A 20,863-nucleotide genomic window follows, 5' to 3' on the forward strand; every position below is an offset into this window, starting at 1 on the left:
AATCTATATCGATATATCGATATAAAAACTTTATACATCATCCCTAGCTAACAACTCTGTGCAGACAATTTACAAACTTCTGCGTTTCTATTATTATTGTAAAATTAATTGACGATTTATTAAACTTTAAATTTTGATTAAAAGAACAGTGTAAAATGTAAAAATGCTCAAGTACATTAAAAGGCAGACGAGTAAGTGATACGAGCATGCAGCTAATGCTAAGAAAATACCTGGAGTGTTTGTGTTTATGTTTTTGCTGATGGGTCGAATTTCTATTTTAATTTGTAATTTGTTTTCTTTTTCCAACAGGTCGCCGACGCAGCTCTCACGATGCAACTGATGATGATGATGTGGTCGATTGTGCAGCAGTGGCAGCGGCGCAAAAGCGTAATTCGCTGCGCTCCACAACAAGTTTCTGCGATGAGGTGTTCATGGAGGAGGAGGAGACGGAGGCAAACCCAACTTCGGATGCAATTAGCTTAAGCAACAAAAGTTTGAATGTGGGCGCAGTTGCTGATGAAGGTAATGAGGCAAACGACAACAGTCCGTGTGTGTGTGTGATGTATCTGCGTGTGTATGTAAATACGTTAACATATGTATGCGTGGTGTGTGCGAATGAGAAGAACAAGGAGCAGAGAGTAAATAGATGGGGAATAATTTGTGCTATGTGTGTGTATGAATATGTGTATTTGTTGTTGCTGCTTTGTTTACGTTTCCGGCGTGTCATAATTTGCGCTCTTTAATTGATTACTCTTTTTCATTGAAATTTTATGGATCATTCTCTTTTTTATCACTGTGCAGCTATATTCGAATACAGCTCGCGCCTCTCCATGTCTCTAAAGGCAATTATCGATGAGCCGGATTGTCTTAGCTACTTTATACAATATTTGGAGTCTCAAAATGAGCTGCCACTAATCAAATTCTATTTGGACATTGAGAACTTTAAGCGGGCGGCCCTAACACAAATGCCTAACCTGGAAGAGGAGAATGCAACTGCTGATGAAATCGAACCAGCAGTAGATAGCTTCACACTGGAAGCTGAGCAGCACAATGTACCTGAAATAAAAACCCTTTGCGATTTGTCCATGCGCAAGCCGCTCACCGATGACGAGAAGAGTCGAATCTACGCAGAAACAAACAAGCAAATGAACAATAAACCCAAATCGAGTGCAGAGCTGCAGCCCATAAGTGCAGCGAGTATCAACGATGCCATAGCCATTTATCAAAAGTATTTAATTGTAAATGCGCCACTACCCGTGGAATTACCCATTGTCAACCTGGCACACATCTCGCTGTACCTGTGTAGCAAGGATAGCGAAAAAGAATTGCAGCAGGCAATCCCCGCCAGCTGCTTCGATGAAGCGCGCGACTATGTGCTGCAGCAGCTGGAACGGGATCATCTGCAAAATTTCCTGCAGAGCAGCTACTACTGCAAATACTGTGTAGAGCTCATCGAGGGAGAGGCTACCCTTAATATATACGACGTGCTCTACGACGAGCTAGCTCTATTCTATCTCACGGAATATCTCGAGCAACAGCAGGAGCGCGAATGTCTTGAGTTCTGGATCACCGCAATCAACTTTCGCAAGAGCTGCGATGATCAGAGTGTTGCAAAATCAGATGCTATGATCATATACGACCGCTATTTCTCTTTGCAATCAGATTGTCGCCTGTGGATGTCACAAAAGATGCGACTACGAGTAGAGCAGGCAATTTGTGCACCTGGTCAGCTGGCACATGCCTTCGATTTAGCCTTACTCGTTACAGCAAAATATCTGGAACAAAAGCACTTTGCCAATTTTCTGAAATCAAACATATTTGATAATTATGTTAACGAACTGAAAGCCAAGACGGGCATGCAGAGTGCAACGGCCGTAAAAGATGGATCGGGCTTGCAGCACAAGCTAAGCCTGAGACGTTCAAAGAATGTCAACAATCAGCAACGGCATCGTAAGACCTTATCTATGTCTGATTGCCAGCATCTGTCGCAGCATAACACACTTCTAGCAGGACTTGATACGGGCCACAAACCACTGAAATCTTCTAATTCGGGCACAGCAAATATGAACATCGATTCCAGGCAGTTGACTAATCCTCAATTGCTTTGGCAACGTCCTGTTAACTCACTCAAATTTGGCTATGTAAACTCGCTGGGCCGATACGAGCGAGATTTCGATTCTGTGGATGCTGTTGCCTCACAAAACAAAGCGCCAGCCTGGTCGCTGAGCGTTAAGAATGCTATGCGCAAGCTGGTCAATCTACCGGAGGATAATGTGCAAGAGGAGATCGCCTGGCAGGTGGCCGAGATGATTGTTAAGGATGTGACTAGCGTGACGCTGCAAAACAAGAATTGATTCAATATTGATTTATTTGCTGCTAAGCAAAATATTGATTCAATATTTATTTAGTTAGTAAGCAAAGAAAACAAAATCAAAATGATTTATGATTTGGGCTCAAATACTTGATATGAATCTCGTGCACAAATCGAATGTGAAAGCTTTCGCTTCTTTACTCCACAAAACCCTAAACGAAACTTAGAACAGCTCTCTCTCTCTCTCTCTCTCTCGTTCAGTCTACACTGCTGAACAAAACTATGGAACAAACACAATTAACACAAATTAATTTAATGTAAACATATTTAGATTTTTCTTTTTTACACAAAAGCTCTCTTAAATGCTCTTATGAGGGTAGTCTGAAATTATTTCCGACTTTACAATGAATATAGATGAACATTAGAATAGAAGAAAATTAAATTATTAATCTATATATTTATATATATTGAGACGTACCCTCATTTATGATTTATGAATTTCAAACGATCGCTCTCTAAGATTTTACTCTCTTATACATTCGACACTTGTCTAAAGTATGAACACTTTTAATCTTGTATTAAACACAGACGCTAATTTATATAATTTGCAATTTGAAAAGAAAGCTTTTTGAAAGCTCTTTACAAATGGAACTTTATCTAGTTCACTCACTCATTTGTTATGTAAAGCACACAGACACAAATACACTCATGAACTTAACGAAAGTTTCCTTCAGTTGGTACCTACAAAAAGTATATATTTAACTAAAATTTCAGTTGTCTTTTATTTAAATAATATTTGCAGGATAACTGAGAAACAAATTAAATATTATATCTTTCATTCCAGAATTTTAATTTTTACATAGTATATAAAATAACGCGTATACATAACATATTTTTGCATACCGAAACTATATAACAAAATAAATTGTTACAAAATAAACTTTTCTATATGACAAGAGATTGTTAACTGTTTTCAAAATATATGTATATAAGTATGTTAAAGCATAAATTATATAACCTCTATTCCGAGGTATTCACAACTCTTAAATCTGAGGAATAGAGCCTCAATTATCCTCCTCTGGCTCCTCCATGGGCACATTTCCCGTTTGGCTAAACCAGCGCAGGATGCGTAACATCGTCTTGGCGGAGTATAAACAGAATGGATATTCATTGTAGCAGCGATCACTGCGTCCACGTAACGCCAGTCCTCGACTAAAAGCGCGTCCAATTTTTGCTGGCGCCATTTCTAAGGAGGATTCCATAAAGTTCATCAGCAGCTCCGCCTCCTCGGAGTGGGCCTCTGCACCAGACATCAGCTGGCAGATGAGCGATTGCAAACACTCGAAGGGATCGCGGGCAAGTATGCGTTTCCAATCTATTGAAGCTGTGGCACTGTGATGCACTGCATCATTGCTGCCACCTCCTGTATCTTGTCTCCCATGGACCCAGCCCAAAGCGCCACTCTTGGTATCTCGCTTGCTACGTTGCAAGCTAAAAGCCGAGCTCGCTTGACCAATAAAATTTGGCAACTGTTGCAGATTCAACGTCGTGCCCACCTGACCAGCTAAATTTGAAATCTGCTGTATGGGTCGAATGCGATTCCAATCCTGTGCCAACAGATGCATCATATACATAGCACCTAAGCCCATGGCGGCCAATATAAATACACTGTAATAAAGACATACAGAAAATAGTACAAATATGATCAAATAAAAAAAAAAAAAGTTTCAGTTAACTAATAATTTTTTGCGTATACGTACACATGTATGCATACATTTAAATTTGGTACTCATTGCTAATCGTTTTCTTAAGTCTTATCGATATTTTTGTATGGGGGAATCAGATTCTATTATTGAGTCAACACTTCAAAGAACATATCGATTAAGCAAACAAAATCGATATTGATATGAATAGCAAACACATAAAACAATTGATAACAGCAGTGCGCGCACTTCTTTTAAAGGAGGCTGCTCGATTTAGTTTATATAATATCCACTTAAAATTTGAAATTGATATTTTATAATAAATTATTTTGTAAGCATTCCCAAGTTTTCACTTGAATATCCAGTTGTAGGTGACAAGGATTGAGTATCCACTTACCGTATTCCCATAGCAGTTGCTGTTTGCCGTTTTCTTTTCGCTGTTTGCTGGTATTTAAAAAACGCGTCCGTTTGATTGCGTGGTCAGCGCTTCAATGCGGCACCTTGTTGCGCGTTTTCATGGTTAAAGCCGCCTCGACCAATTCGGCTAACGAACTAACAATCTTTTTTTGGCCACAATTAAACCAGCCCAAAGGCTCACAACTTTCCGCCATCGAGAGTCAGGCAGGCAGTCATGACATAATCGCCAAAGAGATCCACGTCCAATCAAGATGCAGGCCTCAATTTTGTTTGGGCTCCCCGCCACAAACTGGTTCGTTTGCTTTTCAATTGCAATTTTCGTACACTTTTCTTACATTTGCCGTGGATGTGGATGTGGTCAGGCAACTAGTTTTTCCGCCTCCCACTTGGCTTGGCATTTCATTGTTTTTAACCATTTCTTCGTTTGTTATTGTTTGTTGTTGTTGCTTTTGTTTGAGCCAGTTTCAATGTTGCGGTCAACAACGGAAAAAATGTTTGAACTTTATGCATGTCTATGACCATGGCAGTGGGTCACATAGCAAGTCCTCGTCGAATGCCAGCGGCAATAGTAAAAATTTCACAAATTTGTAATCCCATCATCTTAATTCATTGGAACCCAATCGAGTGCTCAATGTCAAACTACGGAAATGGAAATCCATATCAAAGAAGAGGAAAGGAGAAGAATGAGATTGGACTGCATGACTGTGGGATTCTCTGTAAATAATTAAAGTACAGGTATAACTAGTGAACAATTCTAATTCATGCTAATTTTGGATATTTGATAAGAAGAATAATACATATTAAAAGATATTTAAAAAACTTTGTAATAATGTAAAGAAATCAAATAAGTGTTGATAGATATATATCACTAAAGGAACCATCTGAAAATCCTAAATTGTCCAAATAAAACGAAATGAAATCACAATCTTACAAATTTAAGAGCTCTTGCTTCTACTAGCAATATAACAAAGATATGAGGAAATGTGGAAACTATGTCAGACAGAGATAAAAGCCAAAACATTTTTAAGCCAACAAATCGAGGCAAGATAAATATTACTACTCCTTAAGAGCAAAAGCTGCAATCTGTGTGCAGAAAGCTTTTCGTTGCTCGGCGACTATAAAAGAAAGTTGCACCCAAGGCTGCGCTTTAGTCGTCTGGCTGATTTGCCAAGCCGCAATTGGCAAACGCAAAAGTACAACACTGTCTTCAATTTTAAGCGGGTAACATTTATCGGTTATCGGTTAACATTTAACGGCCAATGCAACAGAACCGGCTAAGCCGGTGGCAAATCGTGAATTACGTAAGAGTTGCAACGAAAGTGAAAGCAAACAGTAACAGCATCGCATGTTGCATCATTTGGTTGCAACAACAAGCCAATAAACAAAATGTTTTACGCTGTCATCTTCTTTTCAACAATTGTGCTGCTCTTCCTAATCAGCGGCACAAGGAAACCAGATAAATTTCCACCAGGTAATTTTTCGAAAATTTGAAATTTATGAAATCGGGCAAGTATATAAAATGAATTTTTTTTTTTTCATATTTCCAAAAACATTAAGTTTTCTTGAAAGTTTTAAGCATTTATGCAAAAATCTAAAGTTGCAACTTTAATAAAACCAGAGTAAAATATAAGACAATTGATCGAACATGTTATGTAAGTTTGAATTTAAGTTCAGGATTTCTCGATCAGTATGTTCATTTAAACAAACAACTTTTTGAAAAAGAAATGCCAGTTGAGCTGGACTGAACGGGTTAGCATCTAGCCTGATATCTGTAGGATAAAGTTAAATATGTATTATATATCTAATCATCCTTTCCTATTGTCAGGTCCACGTTGGTATCCCATTGTGGGTAGTGCACTGCAAATCTCTCACCTGCGCATGCAATTGGGCATGTTCTGCAAGGTGATCGATGAGCTGGCCAGGCGCTATGTGAATCCCTACGGATACTATGGACTGAAGATTGGCAAGGACAAGGTGGTGATAGCGTATACCAATGAAGCAATCAGTGAGATGATGACAAATGAGGACATTGATGGACGCCCCGATGGCATCTTCTATCGGCTGCGCACATTTAATTCCCGTCTGGGTGTTCTCCTCACCGATGGAGATATGTGGGTGGAGCAGCGACGTTTCATCCTGAGGCACTTGAAGAACTTTGGCTTTGCACGCAGCGGCATGGTGGACATTGTGCACAATGAAGCCAGCTGTCTTCTACAGGACTTGAAGGCCAAGGTCATGGCAGCAGGTGGGGAGGAGGCCAGGATCGAGATGCATGATCTGACTAGTGTCTATGTGTTGAACACCTTGTGGCGCATGCTGAGTGGAAGACGGTATGAGCCCGGCTCAGCGGAGATAACGGAGCTGTTGGAAACTTTCTTTGAGCTGTTTAAGAACATCGACATGGTGGGGGCGCTCTTCAGTCACTTCCCTCTGCTCCGCTTTATTGCGCCTGATTTTTCTGGTTACAATGGGTTTGTGGAGAGTCACAGGGCTTTATACTCGTTTATGAGCAAGGAGATTGAGTTGCATAGAAAGACATATCGCAATTATGATGAGCCGCGCGACCTGATGGACAGCTATTTGCGCGCCCAGGAGAAGGATAAGAAGAATCCCATGTTCAGCGATGAGAGTTTATTGGCCATATGCTTGGACATGTTTTTAGCCGGTTCGGAGACGACCAACAAAAGCTTAGGCTTTTGCTTTATGCATCTGATTAGACAGCCAGAGATACAGGAACGAGCTTTTGCTGAGATTAAGGATGTGGTGGGGTTGGAGCGCATACCGGAATGGTCGGATCGGAGCAAGATGCCTTACTGTGAGGCCATTACATTGGAGGCGGTGCGCATGTTTATGCTGCACACCTTCGGTATTCCTCATCGTGCTTTGTGCGATACGCGCCTATCCGGCTATGAGATACCCAAGGATACGATGGTAATTGCCTGTTTCCGTGGCATGCTTATCAATAGTTTTGATTTTCCTGAACCGGAAGTATTCGATCCGGAAAGATATCTCGTTGGTGGACAAGTCAAACTGCCAGAGGCATTTAATCCATTCGGCTTTGGACGACATCGTTGCATGGGCGACTTACTGGGTCGACAGAATTTGTTTATGTTCACCACAACGCTGTTGCAGCACTTTAAATTGGTTGCCATTCCTGGCCAGATGCCCGAAGAGGTGCCGCTCGAGGGTGCCACGGCAGCAGTAAAGCCATACGATGCCATGCTGGTGGCCAGATCATGAGCAGCTTTTAAGGAAATGCAATTTTTGTTTAAAATAACAATAGCAATAACGGCTATGGTTTTGCAATGAGCAACGGTCGATATATATCATAGTCTACCATTTTATACGCTTTATACACCACACTTGATCAAATGTTATCGAATTGCGGGCAACATTATCGATATTGAATTAATTAGATTATTCTTGGTACGCACACGCTTACATATATTATATATGCATTGAGCTGAAGTAAATATTCATGCGCCTGCACACCTACCTTGAGTAACTAACTAATCAATCAATGGATTATCCACAACGCCCTCTTTTGGTTTTTAATCATTCATTATTGAACACAATATTTTGCTACATTCTCTAATTATGTTTTTATGTTTTAATTCTCACATATAACTATTATTGTTCATATTTGTTAGTATTTTTCTTTTGTTACATATATAGTCTACAAAGTTGTCATTTAGGTTATTTTCTTTCGTCATTCGATTCACATCATTTTATCAATTTCAGTTTTGATCAATTTAATTTGATTTTTAAATTGGCCTTTTGATATTTCGCACGTTCTTCAGCAAACAACAAAAGCATTTCGCATTGTGCATACATAAAAATTAGATTTAAGCACTAAAAGTACGATACAAATACAAATACATATATATATATTTATATAAATATATATATGGCATATATGTATGAAAAACAATTTATCAGCTTAGCAAATATTATACAAATGTTATTTCCACAAATTGCATTGAATTTAATTTTCTATATGTATTAAGAATGCGCATTCCAACAATATTTCATTTGCCTTTTCTTCTTCTACACGAATTGCATAAATTTTTGTTTTGTTTGTTATTGTTATTTAAAGCTATTTGTTTAGGTTTTTGTGATTTATGCTTGGAAAACAATTGTTGCTCGAAATCTTTCGATCGGCATTTTGTTATATATATGTACATATATTTATTTTGTATTTTTTTTTTTTTTTATTTTAAAATTTGAAATTTGTGTGTTGATATATTCTCACTCTTGAGCCTGCTGCTAGACACTGGGCTTACATGATCTAATTAGATATATATATATATATATATATATGGTGTATATATGTATGTTTTTATGTACGTATGTGTGTAAAAAACGCTAACAATTGTCACATAAAAGCAAAGCCAGCGTTAACTTATTTGCATATTTTAAGCATTTCTATAAAGTAACATTAACTTCATCTTATACATTTATGTATATATGTATGCATGTATATATATATATCTAAGATGATTTCATTAATTGTTGCACACATGATCTTGGTCCATGATTTCAACGCGCGAGAAGAAGAGTACACAGTATATATATGTATAAACTATAAATTTACGATTCAGTTGAAGTGAAATAAATAAAGTGATTCGCAGCTGCAGCACAGGCTGCTGAGCTATTTCGTGTGGGGGGATATGTTCAGTTCTAGAAATAGAATTAGGATTAGGATTAGGATTAGAGACTAGAAGACTAGCAAAAAGCATTCAACATTTGTGCAACATAGAAATTTGAGACAATATACAAATACAATTTATATGCATACACACATTCGCTAAAATCAAATTAAACAACTAATGAAATTCCCTAAAAATGTTGCAGCAGTTATTTCTGTTTGAGTTCTTTTTTTTTTATATATATATAGATATCGTTGCTTTCATCTCCTAGTCTCAGTTTTTGCGCCACACAAAAGTTGGGAGCTGCTGGGCACAGCAGCAGGCGACTATATAGAGTATGCCAAAGAAGAAGTTGAGTTTTGCCGTCTGCCGTGGCACCGCAGCCATCGTTTGCTCGTTGCGAAAACGTTTCTCGATTTGAAATGCTTGTGGGAGCGTTATTAACGGTAACAGGAACCACAGAGAGTACTTCAGTCCAAAAATGAAGAAAAGCGAATAGGGTGTGAAGAGCAGCATGGCATAGAGAACATGGGAGGCAGTCCGTCCAATGAGTATGGCCAGCGTCACAATGCCGGCTTTGCCATCACTTTCCGCATCTCGTGTATTATTGCTATGCAATATGGCCTCTGTATTGAGAGCTAGCGGTATGGCATAGCCCATTGTTGTCCAGTCCACGTGACCCGTTTGCGCCATGAACGCAAATAGCACCGATGTTGGCCCGAACAGTATTAAGATGACAAGATCCCCGAGTGCAATGTATTTGAAACCAATGCCGCCCGTATAGAGGAAACTCGACGATAGGCCGCCAAAGTAGATAAGTGCCAAGTGTTCCATTTTAGCTGGACTCAGCACGGCGAGCAGCACAAAGCCTCCACATCCCGCCAAATACAAAATAGCACCCAATGAAACTACCTAAAAATAAACAAACAGAATCAATTAAAATTGAGTGACTAATATTTTAGACGATACTGTATAAGCATTGATGTCTTCGCTTACCTCATCCTTGGTGAGTATATGATCGACCAGAGTGCGATCGTCAGCCTTTTGTTTATCGATACCTTTGATGTAATCAAAGTAAGTATTGACCACATTGCCGGCGCAGTGCACCGTGACGACAGTGAAGGCGGTTAAGAAAAATGTGAGCATGGAAAAGTCATCCGACCATTGCGACCGATATGCCAAGGCGGACCCGAGCAGCGTGGGCACTAAACTGGCTGACAGTGACCAAGGACGCAAGGCGAGCAAATAGGTTTTTAATTTCATAAACGTGCCAGAGCTATGATAGTTGGTGCTAATTGATGAGGCTGCTTTTCCATTTGACTTAGCCTCGTGACTGCCGTTCAATAAACGCTCCCGGAGCAGCTGCTGAGAGGCTGCGACATCCTGCTGTTCGTCTTCGCTTCGACTTGTTGCCATTGCTCGTGCTGCTATTCAACTGCCAACTGGAAACTTTGCATTCACCAGCTGTGAATAATTTTCGGCGCCGATATTGTATAAATTTTGTTGGCACTTATTCTTTTGTTTACAATAGTTTAAATATATTCCTGCCGTCTGTTCAATTCACTGCTAAAATCGTATACACAGCATTTTGTATGTGTGTAAGTCGGTTTGTGTCTGTATATATATAAATATGTGTATGTGTGCGTTGCTAGCTGTGTGTAGGGGCAGGGGCTGCAGCTCCAACAACAACAACAAATTTCACCAAACAGCCTGCGTGCTCCAAATCCAAATTGCGAGTCGTCACACTCTAGCCGCACCACCTGCGCCGCACCGTAGAACTTGCATGCAGGCAACACTCACACGCTTTATTGTTATAAAATATATGTATATATAATTAAATTTCACTTAGTTCTTATTTATTTTGCAAGCAATAATAGAAGATTGCCTAGCGAGAGAAGAGAGAGCCTAATCAAACAAACCAACTGTCACGTCAGCGCTTGCAGAGTTCGGTCACACTGGCTAATTTAGTGTGTTTAAAGAAAGAGATTTTGCAGCACTTAAACTGGACAGTATGCAGCTCGTGATTTGTGCTAGAAAACTACAAAATCTATTACTGCTCATTAGTTGATTGCATTACATTGAACAGAATTTAAATTTAAAATTCAATTCAGTTAATATTGTTACCTAAATCTATTCTTGCTTGTATCACGACTGCACTCTCTGTTGGATTTAAATTTTGCTCACATTACACCCAGCCCTGACTATTGGACAACGACTGCTATCGGCGCAGCCCTAGTTCTTAACCAACAGCTGTTGGCATTTGTTTACATCCAAATATTAATCAAAACATTAAAACCATGGATTTTAATGTGCATAAAATATGTAGAGTGTGTCTGGAGGAAGGGGCGCCAAGCCCACTAACATCCATTTATAGCACAGACTTTGCGATGATGCCCTCACAAATGTTGATGATGTGCTCTAAGATTCGCGTAAGTTGTATGCAAAAAACTAATTGAAAATATTAAAAAATAAAAACAACTCTTTGCAGGTTTATAAAACAGACGGCCTTCCCGCGGGCATTTGTAATAACTGTTTGTACCGGCTAGGAGTAGCTTATCATTTTCAGCAGGAGTGTGAGAACAGCGACTTACGCCTGCGTCAATATTTGGGAATACATGAATCATTTCGCCACGATGCAGCGACGAACACCGAAAATGAGATTAAACCAATGCCTGCGAATGTGCAACTGAATTCCAGTGATGAGGAGGATGGCCAAGCGGATATGAAGCGCAGCAAACGACGCTCACGATATCAACGGAAACCGCCCGAGAGCCACAAAAAGCGTGGACCTAAGCCAGTGGCCAAACTGCCACACACCTGCTACGTGGCTACCTGCCAAAAGAGCTTCAAGTGTGCTGCACAGCTTACTCAACATATTCGCACACATACCGGCGAGAAACCATATGCCTGCAGCTATTGTGCCCAGCGCTTTGCTCAGAAATACAATCTCAAAGTTCACGAGCGAACGCACACGGGGAACAAACCATTTCAGTGTGAGATCTGTTCAAAACAATTCTCAGCGCTGGGCAACTTTCAGGCGCATCAGAAGATCCACAGCGGCGTGCGGGATCAAATCTGCTCGCTGTGCCAGAAAGCCTTCTACACTGCCGGCGATCTGTCGAAGCACATGATCACCCACACGGGCATTAAAAATCATCATTGCGACGTATGCGGCAAGTCCTTCAGCAGACGTCGCGACATGCGCGCTCACAAGGTCAAGTTGCATCCGCTCGAATCGAGCACGGAACATGATATTGTAGACGACGATGATGATGAGCCCATCGATACGGATCCCGTGGGCTTGGATACCTTGGAGCATTCGCATTTCAAGTGTCCCGATTGTGATAAAGCTTACGATTCGGCTGATAGCTTAAGTCTGCATTTCCGCACGCATGCGGTGAATAATAATTTATTGAATTTACCTTTGCCCGCACCGCCGCCCATGTCACATCACTACCATCACCATCATCCCGCTGGCGCACCCCCATCCACTGCTGCAATGCATCATCACGATGCACTACAACTGCATCATTTGGCGCCACCGAATGCAGCCACCCAAATGGGCATGGCGGCCATGGCGCATATGTTGGCACCACCACCACCGCCTCCACCCACACCCAGCGATGGGCGTTACACAATGTTGCACCATACGGCGGCACAGCGACTGCACTACTAAAAATTCCTAATAAAACAAGACTTAACTAAAAATTAATATAGTTTTCAATTATTGCATAGACTCGCATGTATCCCAGATTTTGATTCTGGTTAAGAATATACATTTATGATAGGCTTGAACTCGTTGAACTCGTTTGGCTGTTGATATATTTTACTCTCTTTACACATCATCTATAAATGCACGGTTAACATCACTTGATATACCCTTGATGATCCACAATAATTACAGGGTATAGATATACACCCATATTCTACTTAAGTACAGTTTGATATTTTGTAATATATTGAACACTTTTCTTTAAGCATTACATATGCAATTATGTATATAAAAATGGAATTCTTTGTCATGTTTTTTGTTGTTTGTACAATAAATATATAAAATTTGGCAAGCACAGCTTCTATAAGATCATTTGTATTGCTTCTTAAACTCTCAACTAAAATCACTTTAAAAATTCATTACAAATACATTTAAATGTAAAACTATATACTGTTTGCTGCTTGCTTTTTGTTGGCATTGTATAAATAATTTAAAATGTATTATTTTGTTTATATAAAAAAAGGAATTGTCATATTTGTTATATTGCTTTGCTTTGCTGTTTGGTATGTATCGTTATCGTTGGTATTTCGCTTCGGCTCCATTTAAAATATATATGAGAAACTATTTGTAAAATATTGCTTTCTATATATGAATGACGCGCAGAGTGTGATCTGCATCTACTTAAGCTTAGCCCTCAGCCAATCCTCGGTTAATTCATCCAACTCACGTATTTCGTACACTCGAGTCAGATCCACTTCTCGCTGCAGCGCGCTTTTTGTGCAGGCATACATCATTTGCAGTTCTATTTGACTGTCTCGCGGTGTGTAGAAGATGAAGCACATAGGATACGAAATACGCTGATCGTCGTGCACCATTTTATATGTGTAAATCACGTAGCGGGGCTGATGGCCAGGCAGTAAATCCTGCAGCTCCTCCACAGAAATATCATCAATGAACTCATCGAGCACCACCGATTGCTTCTCCCTATCAACTTTTACTGTTAGGCGGATAGAGAAGGAAAGAAGGAAGGAAAGAGAAAGGGAGAAGATATATCAATCAACGGCCCGTTTGCTTTAGATACTTTGTTGTCATGGCAACATTCTATAAATTTTCCGCTTACATATCAGCGCTGAATTGGTTTTGCTTTTACGAAAGCGAAACTTTTTCAATTCCTCGAGCACCTCATTGCTAATGTCGCATATTTTGTTATCACCCTGCAATTGCAACGGTTTTAATTAGTTAATGCATTTGAAGAATAACAAATCTTATCGCCTCAACAGAACGCACAAAGCACGAAAAATTGGCCCGCCCACAGAGCAAAACAATTAGTCATTCTTTTTCATATGCTATCCGTTGCATTGAGAGAAAATAAAAACTCTCACCATTTAGATTTATCTGCACTTGTATTTAAGAGTTAATTCAAAGTTATTTTTCTTTTAGCTAAAAACGAAAACAGCGGCAGATAACACAAATAACAAAAATCTTTTGCCGTGTCCACCTCCTTTGTTTTGACTCAACACGAACACTAGATATATGTACATACACCTGTGGGCACCCTCATAACTTAACATTCACTCAAATGTTATTTCTAGCTGTTGCTCGTACTATCGATTAATGACAACAAACTGTAATACCAATAAACAATAAAAGATATGCAATACATAAATTAAAAAAATTACTTAAAGAAATACGTTTTTTTGAGTTTAATTATAAAATTATTATCTCAACGAAACAAGATCTCTGTTAACGATCATTTCCACTATTAAAATTAAGTGCTGCAAAACGTGACATTTTCCCGCCCAAAACATCAAATATGCTTAAATTTACCGTTCATTTATGAAACTGGCAACTAAATAGCGCCATGGCGCTAAAACAAGTTGACTTCAAAGGAAATAAGGAAATAAATCTCTTAAAACCCTGCTGGATAGCAGGCAATAAAAAATATTCAACAACGCAATTTGTAAAACAGTTTGCGCGACATGAAATTAACGAAATCGACGTGGTTGCAAGTTGGTAGGTCCGATGTTGCAAGCATAACTGCAAACTTTGTAACTGTAAATTGATGTACTGAATATATTTGATAAAAAGCGAAAAAATATCCGACATTATTGAGACGAATCAGGTGAGGAGAGGAACCCTAAATAATGTAGTGGACACTCTGAGCTGTCGAGCTGTTACCTTCAAAGACATTGCGCGCCTCACTTTTGGAATTAATTACATACTAAATCAACAGGTTACCTCGCTACTGGGTAAATATAGTTATGTAATTGCATTCCAATTGCTATCCTATAATTATAACTATTGTGGTCACCTAGATGATACCAAGCATTTGCTGGAGCAAATTATGAGGAACAAATTCGATTTAAATCAACCGACGCAGCAAACAAATCCGAATTTTAATTGCCGCAAAAGAAAGCAAATTATCACGAAGCACACAACGACTGTTTCTGTGGCAAAGAGAGCTAGAGTCAGAGAGCCGCAACTATTAGATGAGGAAAATGTAGATTATTATAGACATTTATTAACCGAATCTCAACAATGGAATATAGAGAAGGAAAATGTGGCAATCGAACAGGTAATAGTTTATATATATATAAATACAAAGTATGGTCTGACATTTTTGGTCTGCCTTGACATTTCAGTCACAAACTATAGAAGTGGCTCGCACTTGCTTACCCGAGCACATGATAAGCGTAACGCACGAGCTAACTTTTACAGAAATGGAGCAGGAGACAATGTGGAACAATGGCTTTGGTGACTCCAATCAAGTTGATGTGACCGCGCTTGAAGAATTTCTGCCAGCCAGAAATGCTGGTAATATAGTCAGCTATTCTTATCTATATATAAGTATTTATATATTTTTAGTGAAGCGCAAGTCGCTTGACCACTGTCCTACAGGTGTTTTGAGCTATAAAATGCCCAGATTGGAAACAGATGCAATTATGGAGCAGACAAACAATAATCCACAAACCTTGAATCCTTGTCAGCCGCTGGAGCAGGAGATGGAGCAGCTGGAATTGCCTCCACCAATTGTTATTACTCCACAAAAACCTAAAACTAAATCAAAACGCAAAAACAGAGTTATTAAAGATCAAATCATAAAATTATCAAGAGATGCTCTGCTCCGAGACAGGGAAATCTTTTTTAGAAGATTAACAAAAGGAAAATGGCGGAAACCTAAAATTATTAAGCACAACAATACCTGTGAGGTATTGCTAAATAGTTTCAGGCAAAGGTTAGATTTTATTATTATTATTAGTAAATATTATTATAATCACATTGTTTTTGTAGTCAACTTTTTCCAGATCGTTTGAAGAGAGATGTGCAGCTGAACAGCGAACAAGCTGAAGCGGCGTGTGAATCAACACTACGAGCTATATTAGGAGCTGAGTATAGTGATGAGCTGTCCAGAGAGATACTGTCTATGAGACCTCTTAGTCCACAACTGTTAAATACATTAGAGATTTCTGCTTTGCCACCACTAGAGGCAGAGCAACCTATTCAGCTCTCTCCACCTGCAATTGAGGATCCACGATGCAATAACAACAATAATAATTCCTATACCACTTACAATGACGATATTAAAAATATAGGTAGGCGGACGATGAGTTTAGTTGCGGCTTCTAGCTAACTAACTAATACTTAATCTTTCTTCAACAAAGATTCTTTGCGCATTATGATGCATTTGCTCAGCATATGGCGCTATAATCCCGATTTAAAGTGTATAGATGCCAACAAGTTTATCAAATCATTTCCGGATCGCTTTAAAGCGGCCCTGGCATTCAATCATTTGTTATGTTAGTAACATAGATGAAAGTAAAATACGATATCTAATCTTTTCTTATCTCTTAGATCTTGCAAAGGAAGGCTTTATAGAACTCTCCACGAAGCCGGACTCTGTGGAGATAAACGAAATTACTTTAGGCGCAGAGTCCAACTGGCTTATTGAAGAAAACTTAACAACTTGTGAGCAGTTTATAAATAATTGATTTCTAAATGTTAGTTAATTAACACTCGAGTGTTTATATTTGGTTTTGAAGTTTCTTTTTTTTTTCTCTATTTTTTTGTAAACTTGTTTCTTGTTACTGTTTAAATAACTATAATTCATTAACATTTGTTTAATTCTCTAAATCGTTCTTTGTTTTGTTATCTTTCGTCTTAAACTCTTGTACCTCGCTAAATACCATTAAAACCAAAGTATATGAAAAACAAAATTCAATGAAAAACTAAAATTGAATTAAATGCCAATTTGCTGGGCCAGGCATGCATAAATATTCAGTGAGCAGAAGCCAATGATGGCAGCAACCAGAGCTTTGACTGCAATCGATGTCCAAGGTCCAATGCTTAGGATGTGCAACAAGCCTTCCAGCCAAACGCCCTTAAATATGGTCACGACTAACAATATGGAGACTAGCGGCTTTAGTGCCTTGTTGAGATCGTGACGTGTGAACAACCAGATCAACGTGGCAGTTGATAAATGCTGGACGAGCATCACGTTGGACTCCAAGCACTTCTGTATATAGATCCAACTGAACTCGGTGCCACGTGCGCCTACCCACAACATAATACCACGAGACAGTATGACCTCCGCAGTAGCCCCTGAAATGAATGAATAAATAATTAAGTTAACTTAATTGAAATCCTGGGCATTGTAACCTTACAGCCCAATCCAGCGGTGATTAATTTCGAGTGGCCCTTGCCGGGTATGCGACTCAGTATAAGTGCAAAGCCAAGTAGATCGGCAATATCTACGCTGCAGCGCAGTATTTCCTACAAGAACATGCCACATTTTTAAATCGAACAATAAATATTTCCTAATCTGAATTGCATACCGCGAAAAAGTTAAATTCTCCGTTACTCGATGATGAGTCCGAATAGAAGAATGTAGCTAATACGAGCATTTTACAAAGCTGTGTGAATATATAAATGCAGCCTGCCTGCACACATTTCCAGAACGCACCATATTCCGACCTGAAAAATGTTTATCAATTTTAACAAATGTTTATTGATTAATGGCTTGATTTATTGGTTGCCCTAATTCAAAAGTATATATTACTTACAGGCCCGAGTATTTGTAGGTGAAATAATATGGCAGTAGTAGTGCAACACAATTTCCAAAGTGATACAGCGTCATTTTCTTTTATAAACCTTGACTTTTTCGGTTAATTATGTTAAAACATTAATTTATAGTACAAATTGGCACACGAGACGAAATGAATGAAAAAACACTGGGTAAGAGGAAGAACGGCGAGAGAATCCAGCAGCTGTCAATTGTTGCCGGTGGCGCTGCCAACTCATGATATTTGGTGTATTTAAATACCAATTTTATTTATGTAAATAAGAAAAACAATAATAATCCTTCAAAATATGGTCAACTTGTTTAACTCAATATATGCCAAATGACTTTTTTGTATTGTAAACTCATATTTGGCGCTTACTTCACACAGCTATATCTACTTAATAATTTAGTTTGGTATTTTATATTTATATGGTATTTAATTGAGTTGGCAGCTCTCTTCGCCAGCAACACGTCATCTGTCATCTGGGATGGCTTGACTGTGCATGTGTGGGTACAACTGTTTTTTTTTTATTAGTGCAAAATATCTAGGAAACTCATAATTCAATCGCAAAATTCCACAGAATAATTTGTGAGAAATTTATAAATATATATTTAGCGTGGATACAAAATTGAGTTAAGAACTGCAGCACATGCAAGTAAATCGCCAAAAGAGTAAATTAATCCAAGTCGTAAAACAAGAAAGCGAAGAGCTGTGCATGACGAATGCAAAAGGCAACGTCAACAACAAATACATTAACAAAAGCAATACGAAGGACAAGGATCTAAGCAACTAAGAACCTTGACTTGAAATGAAATGCAAACTCGACGCCGTCATCAACAAACGGACCAGCAGGAATTCAGCAGCAATTACAGTGTCCAGCAATTGCCACAGCAGGAGCAACTGCAGCAGCAGCAGTCGCTAATCCATCCTGGCCAACAGCAATTGTTGTACGTAGCTCCACCATCGGAAGCTGCCATTAATATTGGCGAACCTTCTTCGAGTGTCGACGCAGACGACAAATACGACAAGGCCGCCCGTCAGTGGAACTTGTTTAGTGGCATTTCGTCACGCTCTGGCCAGGCGCTGCGCACTTTCATACAACAGCCATTGAGCGCCGCTGCTGCTGTTGTAACAGGCAATCATCCCAATCAGTCGCAAAGTTTGGATAATAACAATAGCAGCAACAGCTACGAGAAGAGCGTCTATAATTTCGGAGGTCACCCGGCACAGGTTGAAACTGAAGAAATCGAGGAGCCAGAAATATTCATAATGGCTGCAAGAGATCGTACGGGCGAGTTTGCCAATGCGATTCGTTCGCTACAATCACGAAACATCACACGAGCGGTCAACATACGAGATCCGAGGAAGGCCAAACAGGTGCAGAGCTATTCGGAATTTATGATGGTTGCCCGCTTCATAGGCAAGAATATTGCCAGCACATATGCGAAACTGGAGAAACTTACCATGTGTAAATTAATCAATTATACATATCTATTCTCTATTTATCGATTTAACCATTATTCACTTGCTTGCAGTGGCCAAAAAGAAGAGTCTATTCGACGACAGACCGCAGGAGATTCAGGAGCTGACTTACATCATCAAAGGTGACTTGAATGCATTAAACCAGCAAATAGCCAAGCTGCAGGACATCTCCAAGGATCAGCGCCGCACCACAAATGGCAAGCACCTCGTCTCACATTCCTCCAATATGGTGCTTGCCCTGCAATCTAAATTGGCCAGTATGAGCACAGACTTTAAGCAAATCCTTGAAGTGCGTACCGAAAATCTCAAACATCAGAAGACAAGACGTGATCAATTCAGCCAAGGTCCTGGACCTTTGGCAGCGCACACCGTTTCACCATCGACCGCCAAGCAGGGTTCACTGCTGCTCAGCGAGGAGAATCAAGCGGTTAGCATAGATATGGGCGGAACAGAAGCGACGCCCCTGCTAGGAGCTACTTCACATCTCCAGCAACAACAGCAGCTGGCCATCTACGATGAATCCGATTCGTATGTACAACAGCGTGCTGAGACAATGCAGAATATTGAGTCCACAATTGTGGAGCTTGGAGGCATCTTTCAGCAGCTGGCGCACATGGTTAAAGAGCAGGAGGAGATTGTTGAGCGCATCGATACCAATGTGGCGGATGCGGAGCTAAATATTGAGGCAGCGCACGGCGAAATACTCAAATATTTTCAATCCGTTTCCAAAAATCGTTGGCTTATGATTAAGATCTTCGGTGTTTTGATATTCTTCTTCCTGTTCTTTGTTGTTTTTATGTCATAATTAATGCTAAATACTAACCCAATTCTAAATTATTGTGAATACATATGGCATACACCTATATTCATATATATGTAATATATTTTTATCGAAATGGAGATATGTACAAAGGTAAATTCTTGATTCAAATTCAAGCCGTTTGTAAAATAAAGTTAAATCAAGATACGTACGCCAAATTTCATGTTGGGCAATTACATTTATGCAGATAGGGCTAGTTGGCAGGCAGCCAAGGTTTGATAAGAACTTGTTTGTAATCTTTATGATGTTTAAAGTGCTGTGGCCCGTGTACAATTGGTTTTGATATCTTAACTGTCCTCTGTTTCAATGGATAGGTAGCTTAGTCGAATATGCCGCTATCTCGCAAGCTATTTAGAATATATAGAAATCAAATGTTATAAATATTTGGCGTATAGTTCTTAAATAACATTAACATCTTGTGTATATTCATATTTGTAACTGACTTAGTAATGTTTGCTGCCGATGACTTAGGCAATTGATTAGATGGAAGATAGTGTTAGAGATATAACTTTAAGTATAGCCTACGTCTAAGATAACATTACTAGATACTAGCCTACTACTAGAATTCGACAAGGTCGAGTCGAAGTCCTCAGTAGGCCGCATTCACTGTAGCATATGAGTTTTACTTTGTAAAAGTAGTAAAAAAATTAAAATTGATAAGTTTTACCTTCAATGTAGTTCTTAATAATTCCATAAAATAAAGTAAATG

At 39.2% G+C, this 20,863-nt stretch overlaps 9 protein-coding genes across 11 annotated transcripts; 5 read left to right on the forward strand and 4 right to left on the reverse strand.

Annotated features, from left to right (window-relative positions):
* Positions 1 to 29: 29 nt before the first annotated feature.
* Positions 30 to 3,079, forward strand: LOC6575849 (A-kinase anchor protein 10, mitochondrial). Its single transcript, XM_002001817.4, has 3 exons — positions 30 to 191; positions 310 to 522; positions 802 to 3,079. The coding sequence occupies exons 1-3, from the start codon at positions 164 to 166 to the stop codon at positions 2,352 to 2,354; spliced, it is 1,794 nt and encodes a 597-aa protein (XP_002001853.1). The 5' UTR covers positions 30 to 163; the 3' UTR covers positions 2,355 to 3,079.
* A 118-nt stretch (positions 3,080 to 3,197) lies between these two features.
* LOC6575850 lies at positions 3,198 to 5,108 on the reverse strand. The gene is made up of 2 exons (XM_002001818.4): positions 4,412 to 5,108; positions 3,198 to 3,979 (listed from the first exon to the last, which is right to left on the reverse strand). The coding sequence occupies exons 1-2, from the start codon at positions 4,420 to 4,422 to the stop codon at positions 3,376 to 3,378; spliced, it is 615 nt and encodes a 204-aa protein (XP_002001854.1). The 5' UTR covers positions 4,423 to 5,108; the 3' UTR covers positions 3,198 to 3,375.
* A 383-nt stretch (positions 5,109 to 5,491) lies between these two features.
* LOC6575851 (probable cytochrome P450 303a1) lies at positions 5,492 to 7,904 on the forward strand. 2 transcript variants are annotated; one of them, XM_002001819.4, is made up of 2 exons: positions 5,492 to 5,902; positions 6,257 to 7,904. In XM_002001819.4, exons 1-2 carry the CDS (start codon positions 5,818 to 5,820, stop codon positions 7,669 to 7,671), a joined length of 1,500 nt encoding a protein of 499 aa, XP_002001855.1. In that variant the 5' UTR covers positions 5,492 to 5,817; the 3' UTR covers positions 7,672 to 7,904. The 2 variants fall into 2 exon arrangements, with proteins under 2 accessions (XP_002001855.1, XP_043864808.1); XM_044008873.1 differs by lacking the exon at positions 5,492 to 5,902 and adding an exon at positions 5,929 to 6,083.
* Positions 7,905 to 8,481: 577 nt separating this feature from the next.
* Positions 8,482 to 11,015, reverse strand: LOC6575852 (ubiA prenyltransferase domain-containing protein 1 homolog). The gene is made up of 2 exons (XM_002001820.4): positions 10,077 to 11,015; positions 8,482 to 9,992 (listed from the first exon to the last, which is right to left on the reverse strand). Exons 1-2 carry the CDS (start codon positions 10,494 to 10,496, stop codon positions 9,354 to 9,356), a joined length of 1,059 nt encoding a protein of 352 aa, XP_002001856.1. The 5' UTR covers positions 10,497 to 11,015; the 3' UTR covers positions 8,482 to 9,353.
* Positions 11,016 to 11,073: 58 nt separating this feature from the next.
* LOC6575853 (zinc finger protein 32) lies at positions 11,074 to 13,195 on the forward strand. The gene is made up of 2 exons (XM_002001821.4): positions 11,074 to 11,509; positions 11,569 to 13,195. Exons 1-2 carry the CDS (start codon positions 11,378 to 11,380, stop codon positions 12,754 to 12,756), a joined length of 1,320 nt encoding a protein of 439 aa, XP_002001857.1. The 5' UTR covers positions 11,074 to 11,377; the 3' UTR covers positions 12,757 to 13,195.
* Positions 13,016 to 14,327, reverse strand: LOC6575854 (glia maturation factor beta). The gene is made up of 3 exons (XM_002001822.4): positions 14,175 to 14,327; positions 13,913 to 14,006; positions 13,016 to 13,789 (listed from the first exon to the last, which is right to left on the reverse strand). Exons 1-3 carry the CDS (start codon positions 14,175 to 14,177, stop codon positions 13,470 to 13,472), a joined length of 417 nt encoding a protein of 138 aa, XP_002001858.2. The 5' UTR covers positions 14,178 to 14,327; the 3' UTR covers positions 13,016 to 13,469.
* Positions 14,328 to 14,538: 211 nt separating this feature from the next.
* Positions 14,539 to 16,923, forward strand: LOC6575855. 2 transcript variants are annotated; one of them, XM_002001823.4, is made up of 8 exons: positions 14,539 to 14,805; positions 14,881 to 15,041; positions 15,108 to 15,367; positions 15,435 to 15,606; positions 15,658 to 16,027; positions 16,084 to 16,385; positions 16,455 to 16,589; positions 16,645 to 16,923. In XM_002001823.4, the coding sequence occupies exons 1-8, from the start codon at positions 14,654 to 14,656 to the stop codon at positions 16,779 to 16,781; spliced, it is 1,689 nt and encodes a 562-aa protein (XP_002001859.1). In that variant the 5' UTR covers positions 14,539 to 14,653; the 3' UTR covers positions 16,782 to 16,923. The 2 variants fall into 2 exon arrangements, with proteins under 2 accessions (XP_002001859.1, XP_015020339.1); XM_015164853.3 differs by lacking the exons at positions 14,539 to 14,805; positions 14,881 to 15,041; positions 15,108 to 15,367 and having other exon boundaries at positions 15,518 to 15,606; positions 15,663 to 16,027.
* On the reverse strand, positions 16,792 to 18,048 carry LOC6575856 (transmembrane protein 147). The gene is made up of 4 exons (XM_002001824.4): positions 17,853 to 18,048; positions 17,625 to 17,763; positions 17,454 to 17,562; positions 16,792 to 17,391 (listed from the first exon to the last, which is right to left on the reverse strand). The coding sequence occupies exons 1-4, from the start codon at positions 17,924 to 17,926 to the stop codon at positions 17,030 to 17,032; spliced, it is 684 nt and encodes a 227-aa protein (XP_002001860.1). The 5' UTR covers positions 17,927 to 18,048; the 3' UTR covers positions 16,792 to 17,029.
* Positions 18,049 to 18,316: 268 nt separating this feature from the next.
* LOC6575857 (syntaxin-5) lies at positions 18,317 to 20,301 on the forward strand. Its single transcript, XM_002001825.4, has 2 exons — positions 18,317 to 19,320; positions 19,388 to 20,301. The coding sequence occupies exons 1-2, from the start codon at positions 18,666 to 18,668 to the stop codon at positions 20,137 to 20,139; spliced, it is 1,407 nt and encodes a 468-aa protein (XP_002001861.1). The 5' UTR covers positions 18,317 to 18,665; the 3' UTR covers positions 20,140 to 20,301.
* Positions 20,302 to 20,863: the final 562 nt, after the last annotated feature.

Source organism: Drosophila mojavensis, unplaced genomic scaffold (genome assembly GCF_018153725.1).
Source record: "Drosophila mojavensis isolate 15081-1352.22 unplaced genomic scaffold, ASM1815372v1 contig_36, whole genome shotgun sequence".
In the NCBI taxonomy this organism is placed as follows: Eukaryota; Metazoa; Arthropoda; class Insecta; order Diptera; family Drosophilidae; genus Drosophila; species Drosophila mojavensis.